Source organism: Gallus gallus, chromosome 9, assembly GCF_016699485.2.
Source record: "Gallus gallus isolate bGalGal1 chromosome 9, bGalGal1.mat.broiler.GRCg7b, whole genome shotgun sequence".
Lineage (NCBI taxonomy): Eukaryota > Metazoa > Chordata > Aves > Galliformes > Phasianidae > Gallus > Gallus gallus.
Window position 1 is genome coordinate 823884 of NC_052540.1, and position 23069 is coordinate 846952.

The 23069-nt window shown below is 47.5% G+C and overlaps 2 protein-coding genes and 1 long non-coding RNA gene across 13 annotated transcripts in view; 2 read left to right on the forward strand and 1 right to left on the reverse strand.

The window, feature by feature from the left end:
* Nucleotides 1-956: 956 nt before the first annotated feature.
* Nucleotides 957-21472, reverse strand: LOC112533001. 2 transcript variants are annotated; one of them, XR_005862333.2, is made up of 6 exons: nt 20863-21472; nt 4554-8964; nt 4048-4382; nt 3874-3948; nt 3173-3314; nt 957-1884 (listed from the first exon to the last, which is right to left on the reverse strand). It is a non-coding gene; the product is annotated as an uncharacterized LOC112533001 (long non-coding RNA). The 2 variants fall into 2 exon arrangements; XR_005862332.2 differs by having other exon boundaries at nt 4048-8964.
* SAG (S-antigen visual arrestin) lies at nt 1228-19340 on the forward strand. 9 transcript variants are annotated; one of them, XM_015277208.4, is made up of 16 exons: nt 1228-1659; nt 3830-3976; nt 4542-4602; nt 4690-4734; nt 5007-5200; nt 5898-5957; nt 6905-6972; nt 7175-7310; nt 7652-7736; nt 8905-8977; nt 9804-9941; nt 10211-10288; nt 10461-10484; nt 10914-10978; nt 17599-17608; nt 18259-19340. In XM_015277208.4, exons 2-16 carry the CDS (start codon nt 3887-3889, stop codon nt 18353-18355), a joined length of 1224 nt encoding a protein of 407 aa, XP_015132694.2. In that variant the 5' UTR covers nt 1228-1659; nt 3830-3886; the 3' UTR covers nt 18356-19340. The 9 variants fall into 9 exon arrangements, 7 of the variants coding, with proteins under 7 accessions (XP_015132694.2, XP_046754661.1, XP_040561948.1 ...); XR_005862330.2 differs by having other exon boundaries at nt 1228-4602; nt 18259-18601; nt 19020-19340; XR_005862331.2 differs by adding an exon at nt 14969-16687 and having other exon boundaries at nt 1228-4602; nt 18259-18380.
* The window catches only part of DGKD (diacylglycerol kinase delta), a 57333-nt gene continuing 54391 nt past the window's right edge, over nt 20128-23069 (forward strand). For both annotated transcript variants that reach the window (XM_015277197.4, XM_040706007.2), the window contains exon 1: nt 20128-20303. In XM_015277197.4, the coding sequence (XP_015132683.1) occupies nt 20142-20303 (162 nt within the window). In that variant the 5' untranslated portion in view covers nt 20128-20141. The remainder of the gene's footprint in view (nt 20304-23069) is intronic.

Sequence of the window (23069 nt, forward strand, 5' to 3'; positions counted from 1 at the left end):
ATGGCAAGTAAGCATAATGAAAGATTATTGGGAGATTAGGCTAACATAATAACTCTGCAGGCTCTGATGGGGAGGATCAGAATGGGTTTAGTACTTTTATAACTTAAACTACCAGACTTCTATTTTCTACATCTTGCGCATAGATTCTTGCACAAAGGGCTTTGTTTTGCCTGTTTATGCTGTTACAAAGTAGGTTAAAAACATTCAACGCTGAAACAATGATAATGACCAGCTAGCTAACACCTTAAGCATTTGAAACTGAAATTCCTAAGGGCCATGGTTTCTATGAAACAGCCTCCAAGCTGTTCTGAAGATGTGTGCCCACACCTCTCAGGCCTTCAGAGAAGCAGAGGTTGTAACAGGAATGCTCATTCCTCTCCTGGAGGGCTCGTGATCCTCCAGTGGCAGCAGCACGGGCACTTCACAAAGCTAGTTTCTCTTATTGCACTGTGAGACTGAACATAGGGTGTTAATGTGGTGGATTCATTTGTGAAGCCTCCTCCTTACTTCAACAAACAGCACCTCAAGCACACATGAATTTCCACCTTTTAGGGCAGGTGAGTTTGTGTTTGCCAAGCAGTGATTGCGCTCCCCAGATAAATCCTATTTAATAAAATGTTGCAGGAATTCTGAAAATAAGGAAAGAGCTGAGGAGCACTGGTTCTGTGTTCGTTTATCTGTGTGCCTGGGCAACTGTATTCATTCACCAGTGACTTGGCATAAAGCAAACCTGACCCATGAGCACAAGATTGCCTGCAGAGAAGGCAAGTGGAGAGGGTCTGGTGTGGTCTTTCTAATTAAAGTAACAGATGCAGCCCAGGGGAAAGCTACAGCTGCTTATGCAGGTTGCAAAACAAGAGTTACACGTTGTTGGTCCTGATGTTATTTACAACATCATGGGGGGAAGAAAGCTATTCTTGGGGCAGTCACAAACAGTAAAGCTAAATGGATTAAAATCTCTGTTCAAGTGTTTTATTAAATGTTGTGCTTTACTCTTTTTGTAAGTACACTGGGGATGGGAGGTGTGCTAGCTAACAGTGCATTGCTTCTAAGCAGCAAGCCAACAAGGTACTGATGGAGCAATAACACATACAAAGCTTAGTGGCTGGTAGCTCTAAATGTCTGGCAGTCCTTTATAATGGCATCTGTTTATAGAGACTTGCTTTGTATACTCTCTTTTTCATAAACAGCTCTTCTATGTTTAGCTTCTTATCAGGCTGGATGCTTGAAGCCCTGGGAAGGAGAAGAGAGAAGAAGAGCTTTAGAATAAAGCTCCTTTAGTAACCATCCTGTTCTATGTAAGTCTGTTGCCTTTGTAAAGCATACGAGGATGACATTGTAGACCTGTTCATCGAGGACCTGGTCTTCCTTAGGTAATGCTTTTCTTGCTGACATAACCACTTTCCGGTTGAATCTCAGCCCAAGTACAACGTTTGCTCCTGGAGGGGGATTAATTGTCGGAATCCCGGATGGACGCAACCAGAGACGCGCTTTAAAATCTTCTACAAATTGTCTTCCTCCCTTGCTCGGAGGTTCATGGTTCTCAGGTTGATGGGAAGGCGCACAGGACATGGCTGCATGGAAAATGCATCTTTCTTCTTCTTAGGAGTTCATGCCTTTGCCCTGCGGTAGCTCCTGTGCCGTTCGGAACCCAGAAAGGTATTTAATGTTATTTGCCGGTTTCTTCTTATGGTCTACGGAGTGAGTAAGGTGACTGCTCAACCACAGCTACTGTTCTGGACTTGGCAAACCTACTTATATTTCGTGAAGTAGAAATTCTTAACCGTGTGTCTGTCTGTAACCTCTGCCTTAAGGAAAGCGTTTCCTCTTCCTTCAGCCTGCTGTGTGCAAATAGGTTGTAGAAACTTTCTTCTCCTGGAACAGCTTTAAAATGGGAAAGCAAGTAGAAAGACAGGATGGAGGCAAGCTGCAAGCAGCCATATATGATCAGACCAAAGGCACTCTGACTCTAGCAGTGTCCAGAAGGGAGATGTATATGAAAAGAGTATGTGTAGCATTGTGCTTTCCTGCTGCTGCTTCTCACCACCTGGGCCATCCTGCCCAACATCTGCCAAAGCCCTTTTCCCTGGGGACGTGTCTAACCCTGTAGATCTATTAAAATCGGTGGTGTACAGTCTTCTCTGCTGTACCTTTTACGAGTAAATGCTGCATTTTGTTTTGAACTTACTGTCTATTCACTTAATTCGATGCTGCTACTTTTTTTACTTATGACAGAGTGGGAAATAACCTCTCCATTTTGTACCACTCATTTTCTGGACATCTCTTTTTGGACATCTCCTGTGTCCTTTTGGTCCTTTTAGCCCCTTCCCCCATGCCTTTATTTTTTCCCTCTCTGAAAGGATCTTGCTTCATCTGTCTGTGTTTTGGATGCAGGCTATTCCTTACCTCTGGTTACATTTACCATCTTTCTGGGCAGGTAGTTGGACCATTATATTCTTAAGGTCTTTCATGTTTCAAATTCACTGATGCTCTGAAAGTAACGGGTTGTACTCACTTCTGATTAAGAAAAATACACTGTTAGAGCTGAGCTCTCATTTTGGGTTGGGTCTGACTCATTCATTATTCGTGTATCACAGAATCATAGGGGTTGGATGGGGCCACTGGAGACCATCTTGCCCAGCTTCCTGCTAAAGCAGGTTGCACAGGAAAGCTTCCAGGTGGGTTTTGAGCATCTCCAGAGAAGGAGACTCCACCGCCTCTCTGGGCAACCTGTGCCAGTGCTGTTGCCCTCACTGTAAAGAAGTTTTCTCCCATTCTTATGTAGCTTCCCGTGTTCCAAATTGTGCCCGTTGCACCTTGTCTGTATACCACTGTTCTGGGTCTTAAACTGAACATGCTGACTCCCACATGTGGATGCATCAGGGGTTCTAAAATAGCATCGATAACGTGCTCTGTTATGAGGAAACAAATCAAGAGCATAACTTCCCTGCTTACATCAAGACTTTCTTCCTACGTGGTAACAACTATAACTGTGCATATCACACAACAGTTGTATTTTCCTCATGTGTGATACTTTGCACTTACTGCCATGCTGCTTCAGCACCCATCCACTCTGCTTTGTGAAGCACTCCTCCAACTTAGCACAGACAACTTTTTTTTTGGACGATATCAGGGTAGTTTTCTACCTGTGGGCAGCCTTTTCACTCCTTACCTAGGCTTCTTTGCGTTCACCCAAGACTGTGCTCAATGGCAGGTGTTCCAGGACAACCAAGACTGTGTTCAATGGCAGATGTTCCATGACAGATGAAAGAGCTCTCGTGCATACTTGCAATGGTGAAAAATAAATCCCAAACCTGAAAGTAGCCAAAATCCACATAAATTGTATTCTTTATTTTCTATATCTTACCTAGTTATAGACTGAGATTGACCTGCCTTCTTGACTCGTGACAATGTAGAGCCTGTGGTGACAAATCTTGGTGAACCTTTTGAAAATTGAAGTATCTGTGTTGATCAGATTACCTTTATCTCTACTCGTGTACTCCACAGAAGGTCTCTCTACATACCTCTCTGTAAAGGCCAAGCTGTCTCTTCACCTCTGGATTATTTTTACTGACCTAGTAGTGTTTTGAGTGACTGAAAAACAAGCCCTTGGTCTTCTGTAATGTTTCTGAGCAGCTGTTTTTGAATAGTTGTTTGGGTTTTTTTTCCTTATAAGGAGCCCTCCTTTGTACTGAACTTGAGTATCCAGTGGAAGAGCCAGATTGCTAAACTATACCATAGGAGTAGAATGTTTTACCCCACTGTTGTGTCTACATTTTTACTTCATCCTTTTATCTTTTTCACCCCTCACCTCTGACGTTTCTCCCAGGATCCCTTGAGGGAGGAGAAGTTCATTCATCCACAGTTACCTACCTGTCCATTGGCCATGAGCTGCCCCGAGTCTCAGAAGACAGGGAAGAATGCTGATTCCTCTCCAAAACAAGTTATCTTCAAGAAAAGCACCCGTGACAAAGCTGTAAGTACCATTATAATGGTATAAATTGGTATGAGTTTCACTCATAGGCAAGATGAAGACTTAATACAAACCTCTTTCCTGTCCTCTTTCATTTTTCTGAAGAAGGACTGTGATCCATATTTAGTGCGAAGTGTGAGCAGACAATGTAAACAAAGCTCATATGGGACAGCTTGTCGCAGTCTTGCATAAAAGGCAACTCCCCTCTCATTCTTCCAGGTTGTAGCCCTGCTGGTAAATGCTTGGAACAAAGCTGATTCACTGTTTGATAGTGAATCTGATGGCATCAGAAATATTTAGATCCATAGTTCTGTCCCATCTGTGAGTACTTGTGTCCTACTTCTTGGAGCTGTTCCACATTAGGTCCTCTCTTCTCTTATCCCAAAGCACATGGATAGTCCTTCTGAGCCTGGTGTGGATTGTTTGGTGGGGAGAAAAAAAACCCATGCTTAAAATGGGATTGCTCTGTTCTCTATGGAATTTGCAGCTCTGTACTACATCCTCCCACCCCCCAGGCACACAACCACCAACACTTTGTAGTTCAACCGTGGTCATCTTTTCCCTACAGCTGACCATCTACCTGGGAAAGCGTGACTTCATTGACAACATAGGGAGTGTAGAGCCTGTAGGTAAGTCCATAAGTGTGCACGCTGCCCTTCCTGCTTTCCTAAGCCTGATTATCCTCTGGTAATCTTTTTTATTTTCCTTTCTTTCAGATGGTGTTGTCTTGGTGGATCCTGCAATGATCAAGGGGAAAAAAGGTTTGAGGCTTTATGCAATACAGATTTTAGTTTGCTTGTCCTCTTTTCAAGTGAGATACTGGGATAAAACTTTACATTGCTTCAGGGGCACAAATGTGACTCCTCAGTGAATGGACTTCTTACTCAAAGTAACGTATATAAAAACTTAATGTATGAATACCAGCTGGGTTATACGACAGTGTTGAAATGAGTTTCCATGACTGGTGCAGGATTTTACATCACCTGGCTGTGTTAGTCTGCTGCGTGCCTTACCTACCTGTGTTTCCTTCCAGTGTACGTGACTCTGACCTGTGCTTTCCGGTATGGCCAGGAGGACATTGATGTGATTGGCCTCACCTTCCGGAGAGACCTGTTCTTCTCTAGAGTCCAGGTGTACCCACCTGAGAACAGGCCAGAATCTCTCTCCCACTTGCAGGAATCTCTGCTAAAGAAGCTGGGGAAAAATGCTTACCCCTTTTACTTTACAGTGAGTATCTCTTAAGAGCCCCTGACCCTCTCCTCATCTGTCATTACACGTACCCCTCTTTGATTCTGCTCAGTGGGTGGGTGCCTGCTGGATGTCATTGACTCCTCAGGTACAATCCAGTGGTCCCGGTTGCTGGATTCACTGATGGGGTGTTGGTGCTCCGTCTCCAGGAGGCTCTGCAGCCTTTTCAATTGGTGAAGCTGCTGGCCCTTTGCAGACCAGGAGCAAATGGACACTGCGTGGAGGCTGGCTGGTTTAATAGCCTTAGCTGTGTTTCCATGACAGAGATGCCTTGCTTGAGCTTCAAGCCCGTGTGAACAGTGACTGGCACTACTGTGAGCCATGTTGATGATTCTGGATGGGAACCAGATATCCCAGCTTCTAATCTGTGTCTCCAGTGCTCTAGTATTTGATTATAAGCCCAGGAGCTCTATGTTTCCGGGCCTCTATTTACATTTTTTCTGTGTTCTCTTGGTTGTTAATATTCTAAATCCCTTTCTTCCTAAAAGGCTTTGTTCATGAACGGTAAGCATAAGACCCAGCTTGCCTCTGAGTTGGAACTTCAAAGGGTTGCTGTATGTAAGTGACCTGTTGTCTTCAGGGCTATGTTGTACCTTTTGTGAGCAGTAAGTTAAATAGAATATCACAGAAATCTGCATAATATTGCTCTGGGTTCTTTTCCTTTTTGTTCCCACAGTTCCCAGATTACCTGCCTTGTTCGGTCTGTTTGCAGCCTTCACCTCGTGATGTTGATAAGGTGAGACTGGTACACTGGTGCTTATCATGGAGTTTACCTTTGTTGTGCCACAAATGTCAGGAAGCTGACTGTAAGAGCTACAGCTGGAAGTCAATTCCTCAAAATAAGAAATAAAATCTAGTCCAGTAGCTGCAAGGCTGTGCTAAATCTGCAGTGCTTGCCATTTCCTTAAGGGTACTGCATGATTTGTGGGTTGGACATGCGAAGTGATCCTAGCAAGCTTGTGTTAGCTATCAGTCATGTGAGAGAGGGGAGGCTGAGTGTCTGGAATCTCACTGGTGGGTGTAATTAACAGGTGTTAGACCTGCTTCTGGGTTAAAACAAATGCAGAGAAGGTCTGTTTTGTATGTGTGTATAAAAAAAACCCTCTAGAGGATGTATCACCAAACAGTGAGATGTTCTGTTGGGTTTCTGGCATCATTTAAAGCAGTCCTCCTGTCCTTCACAGGATGCTTCTCTGAACAGCTGGGCTAGGCCTAAAGCCAGGTATACCAATACAAACCTGTTAGAGCAAAGGTCTGCTTGGACCTTGGACCTAAAGCAAAGGACTGATCTCTCTCAGTCCTTAGACACTGGGAAGAAAGGAGCTTGACCACGAGTCAGGTATTGGCATGACGAAGCTGTTTCAGAAACTCAAGGTGGACTGGAGAACCTTGCAGGCCTGCTGGTGGTGCCTCCTGCAGTGTGCTGTGACCTCCACAGCTCTGCTCTCACATCCTTTCAGGAGAAGGGATGCCATCTGTCAGAGGCTGGGAGCTAAGCCTTGTAGCATGGAGCAGGTGGATGCTGATACACCAGGTGGCAGGGATCTCTGTCACAGTGGTCATAGGCCAGAAGGATTTGCCGTTGGCAGGGATCTGCCAGTTCCTAGGATACAGCAAGATGCTTGAACATCTACAGGTGTGGCTTGTGACGCTGGCCTCACAGCTGCCCTCTCTCTCTGGCAGAGCTGTGGGGTGGACTTCGAGGTGAAAGCTTTTTCAACAGAGAATTTGGAAGAGAGAATTCATAAGAGGTAACAGTACGTGTATTTCTGTATGTCTTCTGCTGCGCCCTTATAAAGAAGGGGGGAATTACAATAATGCACCGTGGTTGCTTATTCACCTTTGTTCCACTTGTCAGTGGACTTCTTGAGTTTAATTAAGCCTGTGTGAGTGCAAATCTCTTGCCTCAGCCAAACATGAGGTACCACCCTGGTGTCTTCTGCTGCTTCCCAGGAACTCCGCGCGGCTGTTGATCCGTAAAGTGCAGTTTGCTCCAGAAGAACCAGGACCCCAACCTTGCGCAGAGACCACGTGGCAGTTCTTCATGTCCAACAAGCCATTGCACCTGAAAGCTTGCCTCAGTAAAGAGGTGAGCAGTTTGCCCCTGGGATGTGGGCATCGTTGCACTTCAATACCAATATGTGTTTTGTTACCCAAACAGCTATTTGGTGTGTTACCAGGCTCTGTCTCACCTGATCCAGACTTGGTCTGCATGCTTGGGTTCTAATGTGATTTTTGTCAGTAGCTTCTGCTAGAGGAGGGTGGGACACCGTTATCAGAGTCATTTGAGGGCAAGTAGGGCATTGGAGGCAGGATTGTGAGTCATGGGGAAGGGTCACCTTGCTTTATCTGGCCTCTGTGGGGATTGGAGTGGTTTATGACCTGGGAGAAGCCTTCTGACTGTGTTTCTGAGCATCGGTTTCCCCCTAGGTGTATTACCATGGTGAGCCCATTCCAGTCACTGTCATGGTCACCAACAGCACAGAGAAAACAGTGAAGAAGATCAAAGTTCAGGGTATGTTTTTTTACCATTGCTTGGATTCTCTTAGGACAAGAAGGCCATGGTGGGCTGGAAGAGCCAGAATTTAGTGCTTGTAGACTGCCTAAGCAGGCAGTATGGAGTGCATCAGGAATTCGTCCCTCCCCCCCATCTGTTGCTGTTTGTTTGCTGCTATTCATTAGGTAAAACACTGCGCCTTTTTTCCTGACTCGTGGTTATTTGCCTGGCTCAATTTCAGGCCCCAGTTTGTCGTGTCTACACAGGAAAGGCCTGGCACTGTGGCAGGCAAAGCAGGTCTTCCCCCAGTCTGCCTCTTGGGAGCCCAGTGGGAAGGGCTTCTGTCAGCGCAATGCTCAGCTAACAGGGAATGTGCAGAGGTGGTGCTTCACCTGGGGCTTCAGAAATGCCCTGCACTGTGAGAAACAGCCACTCTGCCAGCGATGGTGTGGTTCCTCGAGAGGGAGCTGAGGGCAGAGCCTGAGGTTCGGCACTGCCTGTGTTTTATTTGTAGCACTGCGTGTTTTCATCCCACAAGCTCCGTTCTGCTTGGGCCTGTGGAAGGCAGTCTAAGACAAAGGATGAGAAAGAGAAAAGAAAGCAGGGAAGGAACAAAGTTGCTGAGGGTTTCATAAAACTCTACAGCGGAGAAAGCCAATTCAGTGCCTATCTTGCATGCACTATCTAGTTACTCCCGAATATTTTTTAACCTGACATTCTTCAGTGTAGCTTAAAAAGACCTTATTTCAGATTCTCTCTTGAATCAAAATCACCACATGCTTTCTAGTGTTCGTTTGGAGAATGCTGTCAGAGGAACTTGGCTGCAGTTTGGTATCCAGTCTGCTTGATGGTGCTGTAAATAGCACCTCTTGTGCACCAGAGGTGAAAGCAGGCATGTTTAGAGAGGGAGATCCTTGTAATGAGAAGAGCAGGCTCCTAAGGGATACCATGGGCTTTCTGTCATCTCCAAACCAAAGCTGGATGCGTTTCAGGGAAGACAGAGACTAACACACAGGTGGCAAAGTCTGTGATCAGGCTGCCTGACCTGGTGCTCCCTTCAGGCTCTCAACGTATGGGTTTTCCTGCTGTTCTCCTCATGTTTTCCACTCCTGAGACTGTGGAGCAGCTGTGTTGTTTCCGATGCCTGTGCACAACTGATAGTCCCTCTTTCCCTTCCTCACTTCAGTGGAGCAGGTTGCCAACGTGGTTCTGTACTCCAGTGACTTCTACACAAAAGTGGTAGCTGCTGAGGAAGCACCGTGAGTGAATACTCTGCTTATCCATCCTTGCTACACTCCTTCACATCCTCTTAACGACCCTCCTCCTCTGTTAGGGGAGGTATTCCTGGCTGCAGCATGGCAGTTGCCTGCTGTTACAGCACTCTTTGCCTTGATGTCAGCCATGCTCTGGGTGCAGCTGGTCTCTTCTTTGTGTACCAGCGGGTACCTTGCTCCTTTTTTCAGAGAACAGGGGAGGCTACAGAAAAGCTGCTTTGTTTGAAGTGTAATTACCTACACGAAACATTTAACAAGGGCACATTGCTCCCCCACTGCTTGAAATCTTTGAAAGGATCTGCACTGCTTTTCTAAAAGCTGTTGCTATGTGCCTGGGAGTGCTGGATGGTCTAGTTTGGGGTCAGCCCTTTTCATAACGCTTTCTCTAATGAGATCAGAAGAACCCTTGCCAAACCCTTGGCTTTATAGTGTGGTGGCATGGAGAACCTTCTGCTCTTATTGCCTTGCAGTGCATTTGCAGGGCTGGATCCACCCAGACACTTGATACTTCCCTGGGTTTTGCTCTGCCATTTAGGGGCACGTCTTCCTTTGAGTACTGGTCTTCTGAACTGGGATTCATTTTGTCCGGATACAGAGGTCTGTGGCATGGTTGGATCAACTTTTGGATGTACAAAGGACATTTTTCTGCCGGGTTCAGACACATACATCCACCTTGTAGACTTCTAAGTCTACAGACAAATCGTACTCCTTGTGGATGGCTTTGTGATCCGTTTTGAAATTATCCTAGTTGGGCGTGCAAGGCAAATCAGAGTGTATCCCTTTCCCACTCTCACCTGCTTCTTATTTCCAGGGAAAAGGTGCAGCCAAACAGCAGCCTGACAACAACACTGACAGTTTTGCCCTTGCTAGCAAACAACCGGCAGACGCGGGAAATAGCCCTGGATGGCAAGCTGAAGGATGAGGATACCAACTTGGCTTCTAGCACCATGTGAGCAGAGTTTTAAAGGGTCTCAACTGTTGGGAGGTGTGAAGAAGAGGGCAAGATCTGACTTATCAGATGTCTGTATCTGTCTTGACGGGTGCGTCTGCGCTGCACATCTTACCCTGTTGTAGTCATTCAGGCTAAAGGGTAACGAGGATGGGAAGAGGTAGCTGCCTCTTTTTCAGGACAATGGGATATTCATCTAGTTGTTTGTCCTGCCATACGTTGTTGCTCTGTTGCTGTACTACCTAACACCACTTTGTTTTCTCTGATAGTATTAAGGATGGAATAGACAAGACAGTGATGGGGATTCTGGTTTCCTACAAGGTCAGAGTGAAGCTCACTGTTTCAGGGTAAGAGACTTCTTGCTACATCTGCTTAGAATTAAGAGAGCGAAGTGTGTATTTCACTGACTATTCTGGAGAAGGTGGGACAGTCCACCCTAAAAGAAAGGACACATATTGTAGAACATCCAAAGGGGAAGGCACTAAACATAATGGTGTTTTCCTCTGTTTCCTTCTGTAGCTTGCTGGGAGACTTCACCTCCAGGTAAGTGCCATGTTCATTTTCAGACCATGTAGCCATAGTTGCTAATTTGTCTTTTCACCCTCTTCTTATCCTCCTTCCCCTCCCCCCACTAACAAATAGGTAATTATCCCATAAGCTAATAGGAATGAGAAATCTGCACAGTCACTGGTTTAAAAAACAAAGTAGGGCAATGACAGAACTCTATCTTGTACGTGTATGCAAGTATGTTCAGCACATCATAAACCCATCTTACTAGAGTAGATATCCCTAGGAATTTTGTGGAGAAATCTGAACTTAACTCTTTTTAAGGTGAAAGTTATAATTAGAAAAGAGCTGAAGGAATAGGTGAGGCTGGAATTCGGGGTCTAGGCTGGCCTGAGGTGAGGTGAGCATGGAAGCAGGCACGGCTGGGGGCTGTGGATCTGATGCATTCTCTCTTTTTCCCCATAGTGAAGTGAGCACAGAGCTGCCATTTCGTCTCATGCACCCCAAACCTGAGGAAAAGAACCCAGCAGGTCAGTTATACCTCATTTTTGCTTTCTTGTTGTTGTTGTGGTCATCTCACATGAATTATTACTACTGCAAGGCTTGCAGTGATTTAGCCTGTAGGGGACTACTCTGTGCATCTTTGTGAACCTCAAGGCACAAGGGAACAGGGAGATGGGATGCTGAGATGGAAAAAGCAGAACTGGGTCATGTTTCCCTTCTTTCATCTGTAGAATCACAACCGAAAGCACAGGGACTTGAAGGAGCACTGCGTGGTTAAATCTCATGAGTGCTGTGCCAAAGGTCCTGAGCTCAGCTGTCAACAATTTCTAGCCAGATTACAAAACAGCAAACAAGAATCTGTCCCAGAAAACACCTGAGATGTACAAGAAAAAAAAAAAAAGCACAATACTTTTAAGCAAAGTTAAGAGGTGACAAAGCCATTCGTGATCTTACAAAGTCCCTGTTATGTACATGTAACACTGCCTGTGGGGTTTGAGGTGTGGTTTTGATGTTCATTTTTTGTGTAGAGGAATCTGAGAGGAACGGTGTCTTCAGAATTGGGTCAGTAGATAGAAGTGTGACAAACATCCTGAAGGTTAACCAGCTTGCTGTCTTGGTTACTTGTATAAATCATAGGCCAGTGCAAAGAACCAACTTTCCCTGGGTATATGATTGGATATGATATGATTGGATGGAAAAACTTCAGACTGTCTTAAGCATGTGTTCTCTTCCCACTTCTTCAGTCCCTGACTGCATCTGTTTCCTAGCAGTGATCATACAGAAACTGCAAGGTGCACTGAACCAGGATTTCCTGTACGGCATCTGAACACAAAACATGATGCCTGCCTTTCAGTGTTGGGATGGTTCTAGACGAGTCAGCCTGCCCTGCTCTTTGTCTTTGGATGCAGTTATGTGGGCTTCAAGCAGAAACCCATGGCTGCTTCTGCACTGTGCTTTCTTTGCTTTATTTTTTTCTTTGGGCTAAAACTTATGTAAAGTTGTGGTATCTCAGAACATGACCACTAGATTATGGAGGAGTCTATGAAAGGAGTTATCCCAAGGTAGTTTCTATGCTCTATACTGGAGGCATTGGTAAGAGTGCTTTAGCCCTCATCCCTAAATGCTTGGGATACATTAAACATAGTACAGCCAACTGATCAACAGAGGTGATTCTCCCACTACGCTTAGCTTTGGTGCAGCCTCACTTCGAATACTGTGTGCAGTTCTGGGCTCCACAGTGTTTTTATGGGATGTGAAGTGCCCAGAGGAGGACACCAAAGCTGGTGAAAGGGCTGGAAGACGTCCTGGGAGGAGAGGCTGAGCACACCTGGGTTGCCCAGCCTAGAGGAAGGGAGGGCAAGGCGACTTCGCTGCTTTCCACAACTTCCTGAGGAGGGGGCCGGGAGTGAGTTGCTGCACCCTGCTCTTGGGAACCGATGCAGAAACACGAGGGAATGCCAGGGGAGTTTCAGGTTGGACATGAGGGTGGTTAAACAGTGGTACAGGCTTCCTGCAGTTGGTGCCTACTGGTTTTTCAAAAGACGTTTGATTAATGCCTGCAATAACATGCTTTACCTTTTGGCTAGCCTTGAAGTGCTCAGGCAGTTGGATTGGGTGCTCTTTGAAGATCCCTTCCAACTGAATTACTGCATTTTAAATTGTTGGAGGACTTGGACATGAGCAGCGAGAAGAGAGACTGGTGATCCTCAGGTGCTCTGGTTAGGAATCAGTGGGCATGCCTGAGTGGCTGAAGGAGGGCTTCTTAACTCCTTTTGAGAATTGCACTGTAGAAAACTCATCTCTGCCCAAGAAAACCTCTGCTGTGAGCTGTGCCAGTGCAGACACAGCATGTGCTCATCTGAGAAGTCTTTTGTGCATGTTGCACTGCCATCAGAGCAGTGCAGTGAGTCCAGGAAGCACCTTCAGGATGAACCACAATGGTTGTCCCCCCCTCACTGCCTTTCTGCTGTGGCCACGTGGAAGACAGCAGCATCACCACGGGCACTCCACAGATGCATGCAGGTTGCGGCCTGTGAGATGGGAAGTTGGATCCTCAGGGTTGGTCTGTAGGACTGATAAGGGCGGACAACCTTGGAGAAGCTGCTATGAGGCAAACACTGTGCCCATGCAATGGATTTCCCTTCCTGCTGCATGCCTGCAGAGCTCTGCTAGCAAACTGCTGACAGTGCTGCTCACTGGATCATGGTCTCAAGTGGTGACTCTCTGTAGGAGAGCAGCTTTGCCAAGGATCTTCCCATCTGTTCTGCTTGCACATCCTGAAGTATTTCCCCTAGACTTTCCTGCAGGAATCCCCCTGCCTCTGAGGTTGGCCAAAGCTGGGGTGGTGGCTTAGGAAAGGTGGTTGGTGAGGGCCATCTGGTGTCCGCAGTGAGCTTCACATGGCAGACGTGCTGCTGGGACCCCAGGGCTGCAAAATCGAGCTTTTGTGGTTCCAGAGAGAAGCTTAACAGCCTCAAATGAGGACCATCCAAAGGCTCGGGGAATGGTAATATGAATTCTGTGTGTATTTGCAGAATGGTGTGAGGTTTTTTTGGACGTAATGCCGTGTTTGGTGTTAATGCCACAACTCCCTTTTTATTTCGTGTGCTTCGGGCTGATAATTTTGGCAGAAGCATTTGTAGGCTAGGATGAAGAAGAATGGAAGTCAGTCAGTTCTCCCTTTTAAGATCATTTCAAAGGATGGCTGATACGCTCTGTTATGTAGCACACTCAAAAGAATGCGGGCAGAAGACTTTACAGGGGAAATGGAGAACAGCAGTATTTCTCAGATCACTTCCCCCAGCACATCCTCTCACCCAAGATGCAGCCCACATATTGTTTGCTACATCAAAGTCGTCTGGGAGCTTGCTGTCAGGAGACAGCTACATGTCGTGCTTTTTCTACAGATGGAAATCGCGGGTTTCTTGCAATTTTGGGAGGGGGGGGGGGCAAAGTGCAGTTTCAAGAGCTATCCCATGGGAAAGCCCTACAAGCAGTCAACAGGAGGAAAAAAAAGTGTTTTCTATTTGAACAAGGAAACTAACACGAAATAAAATCCCTCAGAAGCCTGCATAGCTGATCTGGCAACTGTGCTGGGGCGCAGTGCCTGAGCTGAGCTCATTACTGGGAATGAAACAGCTTCCAAACAAAGCTGGTAAACCAAAACTCCTCCTGGCTTTCCATGTTCTCTGCCTTATCTCGCTGTTGGAAGGACTGTTCATGCTTTGGAGATGCAGTTTTTATTCTACCACTTCAGTCCATAAACTTAAGTGAAATAACATTTGAATTTGTAATCAAGCAAATCAAGTCTTAATTGCAGAGATGGAGCTTCAACAAAGTATTTACAGTGTTAAGGTTCCCACAAGATATAATTATAATTTGTTGGCTTGTTTAGCAGCCTCTGCAGCTAAACCTGCAGCGAGTGCAGGTAAAGGTACATGCACAGGGAATTTTGAGATCACTCCTTTTCCCGTTCCCTTTTGATTTTACTGATGAGTCAGTAGTAACCAGTTTGTCTGTTGTACCTCCCTTCTTCACAGAGTTGTCACTTCATCTTAAGATACAGCTGGGAGAAAGGAAAAGTCAAAGCAGTTTAGAGAGTTGAAGCTAAAGTGGATTAGAAATGTCACATACTTATTCACTTATTCCCTGCAGAGCGGTAATATCTTTTCCTTTCTCTAGCTAAAGTGACTTACAGCAGAAGTAAATGAAACGTAACATCAGTGCATTTAATCATGCAGAGCTGACTGTTTACGAGGGTGGATGGTGATAGGACAAGGGGGAATGGTTTTAAACTGAGACACGGGAGGTTTAGCTTAGATATTAGGAGGAAGCTTTTCACACACAGGGCGGTGACGCACTGAACAGGTTGCCCAAGGAGGCTGTGGATGCCCCATCCCTGGAGGCATTCAAGGCCAGGCTGGATGTGGCTCTGGGCAGCCTGGTCTGCTGGTTGGCGACCCTGCACATAGCAGGGGGTTGGAACTGGATGAGCACTGTGGTCCTTTTCAACCCAGGCCGTTCTGTGATTCTGTGAAGTGAGTGTGGAGAACCCCAGTGTCCGAACAGGTAAACTTCTGGAGAACATGACTCAGTTTTTGGGCCAAACATGGACACGTGCAGTTTGCTGCACTGCGCCTTCACAGCACATTGACCCTTTTTATTTGTCTGTATGAGCATTCATCCCTGAGTAAAAAGCAGGTCTGTCGGAAAGCATGGCCACTGCTGTTTGCTCGCTCTTCCTTTCGCACCTGGAAGAGACAGAAATGGAACTGCTTGCTGCCTTTCTTTTTCCATGTCTATTTATGGCTGTCTTGTCTTGGACTTCTCGTCGGACAGTGTCTGTATGTTTCATGTGTGCTGGTTGTGCAACTGTTTTTGGATCCATGTGGTTCCCAGGCGGTTATTTTTAGGCAAGGCAGCTCCTGTCACATTGGTTGGCAGTCAGTCTTTTCTGCCCATTGACAAAAATGGATGGAGAGCTGTTTCTTTTAAAGACGGAGTCCAACTGGGCTGTATCTCTTGGTGCTTCCCAGGCCTTTCTCAGTCAGCAGCTCGCCCAGAAGCTCCTGCTGGGATTTTCACAAGGCTGTGCTCAGTGTGAGTTCTTTGCTCTGGGGTTTTCCTGCTCTTGTCCTGATGTTTTACATTTCGTGGGCCTACGACTTGGACACTGACCTTTATTTTGGCTAGTGTTCAACAAATGGTCATTTATCTGCTCCCTTGTTAAGCTTGCATGAAAGGATTGCTTTCAAGAAGCCCATAAATATTGTGTCCCTTTAACCCTACGCTCACCCTGCATTGGTATTGTAACTTGCAGAAATTAGTGAATTTTCAAAGGGCTTGCATGCCTTAAAATGTTACACAGCTGCTTCTTTTTTTTTTTTCCCCATCATGAAGTTAAAAGAGGTTAAAAGCAAACTTATAATGAAAATTACTATATGTCACAACTTTAATTACATGGAGTCATTTCTGTGGCTGCATAATAAGGGCTTGTAGAAAACCCTCTGCAGAGAGTTTGGTGATGTTCTGGAGCCTCATCTGTCCTCAAACACAGTCCCCTCCCATCCTGACCCTCAAAACAATTACTGGGATGCCAGTTGGAAATAGGTTGGCTTTTTCCTTATTTTTAGGTTCCCGTGACTTTTTCAGTGTTATAATGCTAAATAAGCCATGGGACAGCAGGATAACAATGAGGGGAGGGCCTGACTCCTGTTGGGGTGCTGATGTAGGCAAGCCAATGGGATGTAATGTAGCAGCCTGAAGATAAAACGCATTGAAAGATTTACGTATTTGAATGTAGTCTTACACCTAAGCTATGCAACATTGCTATGCTGCTACAATATCTGTGTATCGATTCAGTAAGTATCAGACAACAAAGTATATGCCTAACCCAAAAAATTCCTCCCCCCCCAGCCCATTCTGTAGAATCAGCTTCAAACCACACTGCTGAAGATCTCTCGCTTTGCCCACGTCTCTGATGTCACTGTTCCCATAGTAATGAGTGTACTTCGGAGAGGGGAAAGAGAACAGACTATTTAAAGAATAAAAATGGGAGGAAAATAAAATGAGAGCGATGCTTTGGGTTGGAAACTCTAAAGAAACTTTGCAACCTCTAAATATTTCATTTTAAATCTGTTTCAGTCAAGTAGGATTGCCCTGAGACTGTCCAGACTTCATCCTGGCCTTTGTGAGCAGAGGAAGCTGTCCTTTCACACCATGGACACACATCAGGGGTGCTCTTATGCGATCCATCATTTGAAGCATTTTGGCTGCAGTGCCCCACTTGGCACACTTTTAATGCTGGCTTTTCCAGCAGCGTTAACCACAGCTTGTTGCCTTTGATTTCAGTGTGTGCTGTGGGTGGGAGTTGTCCAGGTCATCCAGTCACTGAAGCATCACCCATCCCTGATGACTTCTGTAGAACGCTGGCCTTACAGCACTGTGCTTTCTCACATAAATTCATAAGAAATAAGCGAGTGATGCAATGGTTACTTGATAAAATGAATGTAAAAGCAAAACAATCCATTTTCCCACCTCTTCCCTGCAACATAGTCTGTTTTGCTTACTTTAGGCTGTGCTGAATACACCTTCCAAGGAATCCTGCTAGCAAGCTGCAATGCTGCTATCACTGCTGTGTGGTCGGCAAAGATCCTATCAAAGGAACACAAGCACCAAAGGTTTATATTTAGGCAGGGATGAAATCAGGAGTGTTGCCTCTGCTGAGAGGCTGCTTCTTTAATTCTGATTTCAGTAGCTCTGTGTGTACTGAATGAGAACACCTCCTCACCGGCTGACTACTTAAATCGCAGTGACAGACCAATGAAGACTGACACATGAGCACTGTCATCAGAGTAGGAGTGTGTGCACAGATGTTTCTCACAGCTGTGGCTGCTAGCGAGCATAAATGGGAAAAATCTGTTTGTTTCTCAGCCCTTCTGAGGTCTTGGGTGACATTGCTGGAGTGCTTTCACATCTGAGAGATCAAGTTCTGCTTCGGCAGGTGCATGCACACGTGTTCAGACTGTTGGTGTTCTTGTATTGCTGCAAGTCCTGATGCTTTATAAAGTTTTGCTATTTTTAACATCCGCTGTTCTAACTGCTGGTGTCTCTCTTTTCCTCCTTTACTGCATGCTGATGACTGCAGGGAAGGATGGGTAAGTTTCTTTGGTATTTCACATTCTAGCTGCTGCTCCACATTGCCTCTTTGAAAGCTCCTCAGAAAAGGAGGAAAATCCACAGCGTTCACAGAGCATGAACTTAAAAAGAGAGTAAGCTGCTGTGGCTTGACAAATTGCCACTGTCAGTTGAGCAGTAAGGACTGACCATGTGAAAGCAGTTTGAAATCATACTTTGCCTAACAGTTGGAAAGAAAGAGATGGTCAGCTGATGCTCTGTAGCTCTGTAGTTTCAGGAACTCAGTGAGTTCAACCACGTGCCCTTTTTTTAAGTGCAGAAGGATGAAAGGTTTCACATTTTATCTCAATACAAAGACCCTTTCAAGCAACAAACTATTCAGCTAGCTGATATGTAGATATTTAGCTGGAAAGAGCGTGATTCATTGGAGATGAAAACCTCCTCAGTTTGTTTCCTGACTTGTTCAGTCAATTCCTTTTCATACTATCTAGAATAGCACCAGTGCAGACAGTGTCTGTGGGGATGTGATACAAATCCCTTTGAAGACAAAAGAAATATCACCAGAGACTGCTCCAGGCTTCTCTTCTTCTTCCAATTTGCTGCTTTTCAGTCTGCTGGTATAAAAAATGGCTGACCTCATTTTGAAAGACCTGTGCTTCTTCCCTTTCAGTGATGCAGAGATGGTATTTGAGGAGTTTGCTCGCCAACAGCTAAAAGATACGGGTGATGAAGAAGAAAACAAGAATGTTTCCTCAACTGATGAGTGATGAAAAGAATGAGCTGATGGAGAAGCTACGTAGCCTGGCACCAATTTGTAGTTTAGGACCTAGGTTTTTAGTAAACTGTGTTCTTGGTGCATGTGCTGTCAGGGATCAGTAGACATAAAATCATACATCTCTTTTACTTGCTAAAAGTTTCCACTCGAACATAGCAAACTCCAGACCTGCTGCTTACTCTACCTGCCAGAGGAGGGCAGGAAGGCTGCAACGTCTGCTTCAGAGCTACCTATTCAGGTAGTTGGTTACTTTTACCATTGATGAAAGCTTAAATGAGGATTTGTGCAGCCTGCCTGTGCTCAGCTGGGGTGGAGGAGTCTCTGTCTTTTTCACTAGTGAACTGAGTCCTAGTTTGAATGGCTGGCTTGCTGCCTTTGACTTGGAAGTTCCTCAGTGGGCTATATGAAATTGGTTTTGTTTCCTTTTGTTTGCTTTTGCATTTCTGCTTTATCAAACTCATCTAGGTAATATTTTCAGTGCTTGCACTGACCCTGTGTATGACTTACATTCGCCTTCTCTACCATTAAATGTCTTGCAAGTCATCTTTCACGGTAGTTGTATTGAATTCGTTCATGTAGCTCCCTATGTGCAATGCTAACCAGAGAGCTGCTAGTCCAGGTTAATCTCATCTAATCTAGTTTTCTTTGTGTGGCAGTGCTTCAAAAGAGGGTGCAGTGAAATTAAGGAAGAAGCCATGGGGCAAACTGCCCCTAGAAACCCGCATTGCTCTGCCAGAGATCAGCTTCTACTCTAAGAAATGAGAACACAGTCTGCAAACACGGATCTCCCTTGTTGAGCTGAATGTTCTCGTTATCCATGCAGATGCATCGGGTCCTTTTCTGAGTCTCGCATAGGCTCTGGCTGAAACGAGTTGCAGCAGCTAGTTACATTTTGCGTGTCACAGGGCTGCTGTTACCCTTCTCTCATTTTTGCTCTGTTTTGCACTGTTTCTGGATTAAAATTCTCCTGAAAAGCCCGAAGGCCAGGCCTACATTTATTATTGTAAATGTATGTTTCTCACCCTACGCAACACAAAGTGAATTCAAGACCTTTCCACTTCGATCCTAACCAACAATGATGGTCGCTTCATAGAGGAAAAAGCACATCTTAGAGATGCCCGTTTCCTCCTAGTGGGCGCACAGGGCCCTGCTGAAAGCCTGGAGCGAGCGAGTTGCTGTGGAATCAGCAATGTTGAACCTGCTTTGCTTCACAATGCTCTGCAAACGGGTCTTGTTTAAGATGATGAAAGCAGTGAGGTGAGGGCCGCAGCTGAGCCCACAGCTCCGCCAGCACCCTCACTGTGCACCACTGGGCAGTGTGTGTCACAGCTGCCTCGCCCGGGCTGAGCCCACAGCAGGCAATCTGCTTGCTTCGTGCCCTGCCTTGTGCCCTGTGCGCTGCTAAAGCATCGCTGCAGCCGTTCTCAGGTGTGCCTGGGCAGCACGGGTCGTGTGAGCGCAGCTTTGGTCGTGAGGGGAGGCTTAGAGTAAGAGGAAGGCCTTTCCTAATCCTTGTTCCGCTATTCGTATTGTTAATTTTGCGGTGACTCCCGGCTGAACGCTACAGCCCGACGGAGCACCTGCCGTCCCCGCGGCCTCTCACAACTCCACCACAGGGAGAGGCGGAGGGAGCCCGGCTGGGGGCGCCGAGCAGAGCCGAGCCAGCCTCAGCGCTTCCCCTCATCCCCGCCAGGGGGCGCTGCAGGAGGATAGGCGGCGGGGGCGGGCGGGCGGTGGTGGGAGGTGGGCTCCGGCCGCGCCGCCGCGGACGGTGCAGCATGGCGGCGGCGGGTGCCATGCAGCCCCAGGCCGGGGCGGTCGCCGCCGCCGCCGCCAGCGCCGCGGCGGACGAGTCGTCGGACAGCGAGCCGGAGCAGGAGCCGGGCTCGCCGCAGAAACTCATCCGCAAAGTCTCCACGTCCGGGCAGATCCGCCAGAAGGTGCGTGCGGCGGGCGGGGGCCGCGGGTAGGGCCTCGCGCTCCGGCAGCGCTGTCGCCGGCGCTGTCTCCGCGTCTCCTCGGCGCCGCCGCCTCCCCCTCCCCCGCTGCCGGTCCGGCCGCCCCTCGGCGCCCTCCCTGGGCCGCGTGTCCCCGGCCCGCTCCTCAGGGAGCTGCCGACCACCCCGCGCCGCCCCCGAGGACCCGCCGGAGCTCCTGCCGCTCGCCTCGCGGAGACCCGCCGGCCGCCCCGCACCGCCCCTCCGGACGCCGCCTCGGACGCCCCACCGCCCGTCACGGGTCTGAGGAGGACCTCTGCAGCCCGCCCCCCTGCAGCCCGGCCCTCAGGGACCCGCTGCGGACCCCAGCAGCCGTCCCTCCCGGCTCTGGCCACGGTCTCCCCTGCAGCCGCCCTCTGAGCGCCCTTCCTGCGCCGCCAGCGACCCCCGCCGCGCTGAGGTGTTCCTGCGGGTGTCCCTTAGGACCCCTGGCTGCCCTCCAGTAGCCCAGCACAGAGCCCGCCGTGCTCAGCAGAATACGTCTGGCTATTCCCACGCTCACCTCCCATAGCGTTTTCCTGCAGCCACTCCAGTCAGATGTCAGACCCTCCCTTTGGTGCGTGATGTTGACCCCCACAGCAGAGTTGCCAGGAGCTCCCCTCACCTCCCCGTGCCTCCCCCGAGGGCCCCGCACGGCCACATCTGTCACCTCACATCTTCCTCCATTACACTTCCTGACCCCTCTGGCCCCGCTGGTTTGCTGTGAGTTGTCCCATACCCACAGCTCTGAGCTCTGGAAGGTGCAGCCCCCGTTGCTGTCCCCTGCACTCAGTGTGTGCCTCCCTCTGCACATTCTCATCTTTGTCCCGTTTGCCTCCCGGTCTTCCCCCTGTTATGCTCTGCTCTTGTTCCTTTCTGTAGCCGCATAGTGATGCTGCTTCACCTCCTGGCTGGACAAGCGCTGGTCTCATGGCAGGTTTGTCTCAGTTCCCAGCTTTTTCTGCCTTGCTTCACCTCCCTGGTCGGGGAGCGCTCATGTCCGTTCCCCTTAGCCCTGTAAGGCTTTATCCCTCTGCAGCCCATTCTAGAACAATTCTGCCCTTTTTAGGGGCGCTGACATATTTTGCTCTCTGGGAGGAACTGTAGTTGTAGTTTCTCTGCATTGTTAACGTAAAAGAAGATATGAAGATTTCCTCCAGCCTTAGGCTGGGAACCACCCACAGGGAGTTGCCCTCCTCTGTACTATTTTTACTGTAGCTGCATGATTTTTCTTTGTAGCTGTTGAATCCCCGTGTAACCCTTGGATTTCATGTGATGCATTTCTGTTTACAAACACCAGGTTAGTTACTTTCTGCTCTGGAGCTGGTGCCTACGCTGTGTGGGTGCAGGAGGCTGCTTGGTGCTCCTGATGTTTATCTTGCATCTGTAGCAAAGGAGAGTGAATATCTCTGTGTGATGCAGCATCTGAGGTATATCCATAGGGATCTTTTCCTGCTGGCTGGTTTGCTCTACTTTAAAACACATATTGGCATTCATACCACTTGGGTCAGGTGTCCCACGCCAGCAGGGAGGAAGGATGCCCATCTGACTTGTGCCCCTTACTGACCAATGTGGTGTCTGTGGCTTTCTCAGAGCAGGAACTCGTGCTTCTGGAATAAAGCAGAGCGCATCCTCATCTTCTTACTTAATCATTGCCCTGTTTTACGTCACTTCCTGCATCAGCATGGCTGGAAGGAGCCTAAATCAGCCACTTGAACTACGTGAACGTAAACACGCTAAGAACAAGGATTATAAACAGATATTGTCTACAGCTGTTCAACCTCCCTGTGTTAATCTGCAGACCTTCCACTAAACGGTGTCCCATTTTCTAAGTCCAAGTATGACAGTACCGAGGCTTGGTTTATTCTGGTGCTTGTTGATGGCTTTCTACATCGTCATCACCTTTTCTGTGCTCTGCTGCATGTGGAGCTTTTCGTTCCCCAAGGGCAGGGAGCAAAGACAACTTCTTGGGTACGCATTGCTCTGATGAGACCTCGAGGACGTTGCTTCCTCATTAACAGCAGACCTTTTAATTTGTCCACTGACTACTGTGGATGCAGGAGCTGTTGGGCAGGTCTGTCAGTGACAGCAGGAGCTGCGGGCAGGCTTTTACTGTGCCCTGAGGCTGTGAGTCGCATCTAACCACATCTGCTGCAGTTTGCTGATGACCATGTCTGTGCACACAGTTAAATCACAATAAAAGTTCACTGTTATCACAGCTCAGGCGTGAAACCTGCCGTAGCTATGAGTTCCTCTGAGTTTACTTGTCAGGCTTGGTTGCACGCACTCTGATCTTGCTTCCTTTGGCCCCGTCCTCTGCTTTCCCAAGAAATATCGTACAAAACATCTGCATGCTGACAGGACCGTAGCACTTTGCTGGACTTGTTTTAGAGCCCAGGTGTGTTCTACTGAAATATGTTGGCGCAGCAATACAGCGAACTGTGTGGGTGTAGAGGTGCAGTGAGCGCGGAGCATAGGCTGGGGCAGCTCCTGGCTGGTGACCGGGTGCTGAATGGTCCGGCCTGGTGAAGTGTGGGGCAGGGGAAGGGCGAGCAGGAAGCTCAGCGTTCAAAGTCAGATGCTGTGCTTAATGCACTGCTTTATTTTTAGCTAGAAAGAATTCTAGAGGAAGAGGAGAAGATAGGAAGAGAAGCGCGTTATCCGCCTCGTTGTGATTATTCTGGAGACAGAAAAGAACTCTGGTATGATAAGGTGTAGCTTGCAGGGTGA

Excerpts from the sequence above, each read along its gene's own strand:
- SAG (XM_015277207.4), top strand. The coding sequence starts at position 4,419 with ATGCTTAAAATGGGATTGCTCTGTTCTCTATGGAATTTGCAGCTCTGT. Across the intron at positions 5,958-6,904 it reads CACCTCGTGATGTTGATAAG|AGCTGTGGGGTGGACTTCGA; the intron begins GTGAGACTGGTA and ends TCTCTCTGGCAG. Across the intron at positions 7,311-7,651 it reads AAGCTTGCCTCAGTAAAGAG|GTGTATTACCATGGTGAGCC; the intron begins GTGAGCAGTTTG and ends GTTTCCCCCTAG.